Source organism: Gekko japonicus, unplaced genomic scaffold, assembly GCF_001447785.1.
Source record: "Gekko japonicus isolate JY-2015 unplaced genomic scaffold, Gekko_japonicus_V1.1 scaffold3127, whole genome shotgun sequence".
Taxonomy (NCBI): domain Eukaryota; kingdom Metazoa; phylum Chordata; class Lepidosauria; order Squamata; family Gekkonidae; genus Gekko; species Gekko japonicus.
In genome coordinates this window covers 138,958-146,230 of record NW_015168749.1, presented here as the reverse complement: position 1 = coordinate 146,230, position 7,273 = coordinate 138,958, and the positions used below count along the sequence as shown (strand labels likewise).

At 41.3% G+C, this 7,273-nt stretch overlaps 1 protein-coding gene across 1 annotated transcript in view; it reads left to right on the top strand.

Annotated features, from left to right (window-relative positions):
• The window catches only part of TIAM2 (T-cell lymphoma invasion and metastasis 2), a gene marked incomplete at its 5' end in the record, with an annotated part of 98,496 nt that overhangs the window by 36,416 nt on the left and 54,807 nt on the right, over window positions 1-7,273 (top strand). The window contains one exon of the mRNA XM_015415634.1: window positions 3,744-3,847. Within this exon, the coding sequence (XP_015271120.1) occupies window positions 3,744-3,847 (104 nt within the window). The remainder of the gene's footprint in view (window positions 1-3,743; window positions 3,848-7,273) is intronic.

The window sequence follows — 7,273 nt, the reverse complement described above, 5'->3', positions numbered from 1 at the left end:
CAGGAACGCACAGGAACGGAGTTCCGGCTGGCTCCCGAGTTGGCCACGCCCAGCAGGAACTCATTAGCATAATAGGCCACACCCAACAGCAGAAACTCATTAGGATTGGCTACATTAGGGGTGTGTGGCCTAACATGCAAAGGAGTTCCTGCTACAAAAAAAGGCTCTGGGTTTTGACAACAAACAAGGTAAACAGAATAACAAGCAAAAGGTGGGTGTGGCTGGATAACCACACTTCTGGTAACACGTGGGTGCGGCCTAATGTGCTAATGAGCTGTGCTGTCAGGGGTGTGGCCCAATAGGCTAATGAGTTCCTGCTGTTGGGTGTGGCCCATTATGCTAATGAGTTCCTGCTGGGCTTTTTCTACAAAAAGAGCCCTGCTCACAGGCATGACCTAGACATCAGAACAAATCTCATATGCAGCTCTCTAAGTTTGTAAGAGATTGGGTTCATCTGATTTTGCTGTGCCATCTGTGTTTATTTTTAGTTCTCCATCCCCCGCCCCCCCACTCCTATATTACTGTCAATAGGATAGAAGGTAAAACACATCTCCTCCTTCTGGCTTGCAACAGAGGGAGTCTTTACCACCTACCCTACTCTTGACATTTGATAAGACTTGATGAGCAATAAAACACTTGTTCAAATTGGTGATGGTTCAAAATAGAACTGCTAAACTATGATGGGTGGGAAGAAATCCTAGCAGGCAGATTTAAAATCAAGTTCTCTATTCCTCCTTCACTGTAATTTCCCCTTCATTTGTGGGGAGAAGGATGAATTGGTATGAACGGCGCTGATTAGAATGCAATTAAGCCTTCATTAATTAAATTGGTTAAGGCAGCATGTAACATTTCCATCTGTGTCTCTTCCTTGCTTCTTCCATGAGTGACAGATGCATTTATTTAGCTTTGTCCCCTCTTTTGGTTTCCATGTTCTTAATAATAATACTGAAAACCACTGCAGAATATGCATGGCATTTGTTTTATAACTTTTCACATGGTCAAATAACTTTTGCATGGACTTGCTTCTTGCATGGTCTGGAGACTCGCATTTCCTTCTGTCTGATGAATCTTTGGACTCTGTAGCCCATCTGTGCGCGGTCTACTCTGCTTTAACTGAATAATTGACATGAGGAACTGGCTCAGGAAGCATGTTCTGTTTTTATTTTAGAGGCTGTACTATCACTTCTCTTGAATGATGGTGAGTCATATATCTGCCTGCCAGTGCAACACAACATCATATTAATAAAACATTGGTGCCTACTGATCTGAGTACAGTAAAGGGCTGAGTCCCTGCATCACTCACTGTGGTTGTCTGTTCTAATGGGTGCTTCATAATTCCTCAGTACCTTTTGCTGGCTGACAAAGTAAGGCAAGATAATGAGTATGGATTCACTGCATTTTAACCATCTGTGTAGTTCCATAGAAAGGAAGTCCACTTGAAGGTGCAGAACTCTAATGCATTGAAGTTATCTTTTATTGGTATAATCTTGAAGGTACAACTAATAACAAATGGAAATGGAGTCATAGAGAATTTAACCAAATAAACTGACTTTGGTTGCTGTCTCTGTTATAACCCATCTTTGGGGCGGGGGGAAACACAGATAAAGCATTTACCTATGAAGACCATCTAGAAACTTCAATGGGGCCAGGATGAAGTAGCTTAGCTTGCATGTTCTGTTTTGATTTTAGAGGCTGTACTATCACTTCTCTTGAATGATGGTGAGTCATATATCTGCCTGCCAGTGCAACACAACATCATATTAATAATGTAATTAAGGCAGAACCGTATCAAAACATTGGTGCCTACTGATCTGAGTACAGTAAAGGGCTGAGTCCCTGCATCACTCACTGTGGTTGTCTGTTCTAATGGGTGCTTCATAATTCCTCAGTACCTTTTGCTGGCTGACAAAGTAAGGCAAGATAATGAGTATGGATTCACTGCATTTTAACCATCTGTGTAGTTCCATAGAAAGGAAGTCCACTTGAAGGTGCAGAACTCTAATGCATTGAAGTTATCTTTTATTGGTATAATCTTGAAGGTACAACTAATAACAAATGGAAATGGAGTCATAGAGAATTCAACCAAATAAACTGACTTTGGTCGCTGTCCCTGTTATAACCCATCTTTTTTTTTTGGGGGGGACACAGATTAAGCATTTACCTATGAAGCATCTAGAAACTTAAATGGGGCCAGGATGAAGTAGCTTAGCTTCTAAACAGGTTCAGTGTTTTACTAGTTATTTATTGGGTGATATATATTTGAACATATTTCCCCAACTTGGAATATGGTAGAAAAAAATTAAAATGATTAATCTAGATCATATAGGAGAACATATTAAAACTGCAGCAGTATCTAGACTGTAAATTTTACAAATGGAATGAGAAAAGCTTGTCAACTTTTTAGAGAGAAGAGTTGATGCATGTATGTAAGCTTTAGTTTTGGAGATGGGAAATAATTTAAATATACAATTATTTTAGAAACAATTTTTAGCGATGTAGCTGACCCTATCCTTTGTTAGTATTTGTAATTAGTTATGATGATAGTTTGAAATTCTTCTTGAATGTCTTGTGCTTTTGTTAATATGTGCATACAGCTGTACCAAATGTACATGTGACCCTGACCAACCAACCTCATAGCTTTTGAGATAAGAGTTTGAAAATGTACTATCAGTGGTTTCGATTGCAACTAGTGTTCTTGTGGGAGAAAGGACTTCCACTCACAGAGCACTGTTTTTCCAACTGCCCCCTTCCACAGGAGCCTGAAATGTTCCCCGACATCCTGTTTCTGGAGGAGGGGGAGGTTAAAAAATCATGCTTCATGAGCAGAAGTCCTCATATCCTCCACAGAAACACTGGTCACAATGCAGCACAGTATCTTGATTGCTTAGAAACCAACAGAAGCCTGGCTTCTTGTGACCTAGGCTTGTTGTTTTTGTTCTATAGATAACAGTGTCTGCAGTAGCGGGCAAGGTGCTTGAGTTCTGAACTCTCTCTCACCAATTTGTATGTTTACCTGAACAAACGTGAGGGGTATATCCTAGTGCATGCTCTGTTCACAAGACATGAAAATAAGCCCAATAGTTCCAGCTAGTACTCTGACAGAAACTTGGGAGAGCACCACAGAACAACCTTTAGAATTGCCTGCATCAGACAGGCATTCTGTCGCTAGCACTTGGGTGAGTTCTTTTAAAAACAACTTGAAACTTTCCCTAGTCATTTATGTGGATAGTGTGTTCTGTGTCTGTTACTGGCAAAATGAAAGCTTACCCATTGCAGAGTCTCTGTGTATGAATTCTCATCATTTATCCAAGCTGCTGATTTATGAGAAAGTATCATAAGGAGGAGCAGAGATGCTTTTACCTTTTTGGCCCACTAATGAATTTAACAACCATGTCATGCCATAGAACATTGTGTTTGTCCAAGAGAGTTGCTTGATATATGTAATCATTTTGATTGGTTGCTCCTTTCAGCTGGCACAAACTGTGCTACAATGTCGACAGATGATGCTACAGTATGACTCAAGAAAGGAAAGGTTTTATCCAGCAGATAAAATATGTGCATTACTTCATAGAAATTGTTTTAGACCAACTGCCTTAATTTTAAAAAACAAAACAGCAAATCATCAACACAGTACTGGATTCCCCCCCCCCTTCCAAAGAGCATTTATGAAAGAGGTGTAAGACATCTTTCTACTTCTGACTGCAAATTCTCTGGTGCCTCCCCCCCCCCAATTTTACATGTAGATTTCAGCAACGTGCCTGATGTTGCAGCAAATGTGAAAAGGAGCAGTACGGACAGCATTCTGGATGAGGTTCCACAAAAGGAGAAACCCGAGCTACCTTTCAGGGTAAGAGCACTTGCTACACATTACAGCAAAGTAATCAAACAGAAAACTGTAAGATTTACTCTTTTTTGTAGTCATTTGAGTGGGGACGAACTTATTTTAAAAGTATCAACTTCTCTTTGTCTGCCTTTAATATGTCGTAGTACTTTTGGACTGCCATGCCTGCAGTGCCCTGATATTGGGTGATCCCAGGTACATGTAACACAGGAAATCAAATGCATTTTAATGTGCTGTGGTAAAGGTAAGTGAGGTCTGGCCATGATGACAACGGCACTTAGCTACTGTGGCTGAAGACACTGGGAGCCTGTGGGCTGTGCCTGGTAGACTGCCTGGGACGCTGGGTTAACATTCCCCGTCTGCTAAACAGGAATGATTGAACAACCACGTTATACTTGTGGCAGTGTTTTGAGATAAAGACTCTGCATACTTCAGAATGTTTTAGAAGTTATTTTTAATTGTGCTTGTTAGCAGTGCTTTTTTGTTTTTTGTTTTAAAAAGTGTCCATACTCATATCTAAGGTTGCTCTGATTTCCACCAATCCCCCCCCCCTCAGGACTTGGGAGAGCCTCCCCTCCCAAGGTGCCAGTGCTCAGTACCCGTGAGAACCCCAACAAAAAAGCCCTGCTTGTGTTAGTATTTGTAGTCTAGGTGCTCTGGGAAATTATCTAGCCTTCTAGGGTAGAGAGGATGGCTGTAACACATTTTTAGTATTGGATTTGTATAGTAACCCATTGTTACTAATACTTGAATAGCTAAAGTTCTGGATAAATCAGGTATGTGCCCAGTTATGTGTTCTGGCCTGTTTTTCTAATTGGGGTACTTTGCTGTGGGGAGTTAGTGGTCTATATTTATTTATTTATATGCATCATATTGCTACTGGTAGGAGCTTCTTAAGCTGCTTTCAATTATCTGGTTTCTAATCCATTTGCTTGATCTTGCCAGCCAAAATAAGGGTTCACTAGAGAAATGCTGCCAGGGAATTGATGTAAGAACTGCTTTAATGGAGCTCACCGGGTGGGCAGAGCATGGCTGTAGTGCAGCAAAGGTTGAAGATAAATATGAAGCTGTGTTAGCCGAATTGCTTTATTTACAGCAATTGGCAATTTAAATCTGGGTGCTTGCCAACTATACCAAGGTCCTGTTCCCACCAAGGTTACCAGAGAAGGAGTCGAGGCTGGTGGTGTTAAAATAAATGCCTTTTACTTAAAGAATAAATCACATACAAACAATACAGATGCGCTCATACATTCAATCAAGCTCCTTAGAAATACAGTATTAAAATAAGCATGTTTGCACTAGCAGGTGGGGGTGATGATGGGTGATACTTATCTGTCTTCTCAGCTTGGTTGTTCCAATGAAGAATGGATGGGAAGAAATAGAAATCTAGGGAGTTCAAACACACGACTAGTACCAGCCAGCACGTGTGGGTCTCTTGACTGCAGATCAAGAGATCAAAGTAGAGGCAAGGGTTTGGGTATAGCAAGCTGGACAAAAGGGGAGTATAAAGCAGACAGGGGTTGTTGCGGGGGATGCTAGCTAGGAAGGGCCAGGTGAATGGTCCTTACCTTTTATAGGTGGTCTTTTGGGTGGGTGGCAACTGTGCCAACCTGTGGACCCACCTACCTGTTAGTCCATCCCAAAACTAATCTTATTGGTTACCTATAGGAGTGGGATGTTACCTAGAGGGTTGGACAATATTGTAACCTAAGACCTAACTCAAAGGATGGCATCTGGGCAAGTGTGAAAACTTGGCATCAGAGTGTTTCATTGAAGTGCACTGAAGCCTGGCCATTCCTCTGGTCATCAAAGGTCCATCTGGCAGGAAATGCCAATGTAGAAACAAAGCAGAGATGTGGAGTGTGTGACCACAAACAATTCAGCAATGGGGGCTGCTTCTTCTCAAGTTGTTGTTTTGCTGACAATAATGGGGATGTGTGCTTCCTCACCAGGCTGGTAGCTGAAACCTCATTCCTGTGTTAAGGCTTATGCAGGCACCTTCTATGTGTAGTATCACAACAGGTGACTTGTACAGCTTTCTGAGCCTATGTGTATGTGTGCACAGTCCATAGTGTAGCAATAAACATAGTCCATAACTCAAATATCAATCTCATTCCTTAACAGCTGTCTTGAAGATTTTGGTGAAAGGGAAATTTGCATTCCAGGTGCTGAGTTCTTAACCTATGTAGCTTTACCTAATGAAGCTGATCTCTGTTCAAGGCATCCATGATGACAGTTCAGTCTATGGCAGTGCTGGTAGCTTGGTTTTCTCCAGGCACTACTTCAGCAAGCTTCCATTTGCCACCAGCTCCTCCCATTAATCATACTGAGAATGGCCGCTGAGCCAAGCCTCGGCTCATATTGCTGCTAACTCCCATCTTTCAGTGGTGTGACCAAGTACTAGATATTAGAAAATGATTACGTTCTTTCCCATTTAGGGTAGCTTGCAATGACATGTGACATTCAGTCCATGACAATAATTAGCTTGATGTATTTGCCATGGATTGAAGCAGCGGGAAGTCATCATAGGAGTAGCATTCTTGACACCTGATGACCTGGTCATGAAAATAAGCTCTGGATAGCAGCAGTAGAAGTTGTGGCTGGATTGCATTCAAGTGGAGCTCCACTAACTGCTTTGAAAATGCTTATGTCTGTGGTAGAAGTTTTCTTTTATTCCTGTCTGACTAATGAGAGGTTAAATTGGCTGTAAAACTAGAATCCGTGTTCATGCTGTGAAACTATGGCTTTTCAGCACAATTCATGCAAACCGTTTAAAGTCCTCCATGAAAAGGGTCTAGACTTCCTAGCACTAATATCGAGGGAAGGGGTTATTTTTATGATGAGTAACTGAATGTTGCCTTCATAGTACTCAAGCATTTTGCTGAGCAATAGGTCTGAGAGGTAATCCACAAAGAGTGGCAAGAAATGAATGAAAATTACTATTTGACGAAAAACGTGCCTGAAATCTAGTGGGTCTTACTGTGTATCTAATATCAAATCTGTAACTCCAGATATACCTTGCTGTATTCTGAGATTTTAGTAAAACTTTTTAAGGACAGAAGTTTTCCTCCTCAAGCTTTAGTGGAGCACTTTACATAGCTTACAAATCTATGGGCAAGGACAATTGTTTGGTAGGGAAAGAGTATGCAGATGTTTTGTAGCAGAGGCCTAGATGCCAACCCAAAGCAAATCCTTCTGTTGTTCATTCTACCCACATATTTCCATCAGCTGTGGTTTGTGAGGCTGGATTTACCATTCTTGTACCCCTGTGAAACCTCTTTGATCTGTTATTCTGATCAGATTTTCATATTTGAACTTAACTGTTTCCTAACACACACGCACACGCAGAGAAAGTAGATTCACCAAGTGGTTTGTCAACTGTATGCATGCATACAGATCTTTCCCATGTACCTCTCCTCTGCAATCCTTTCC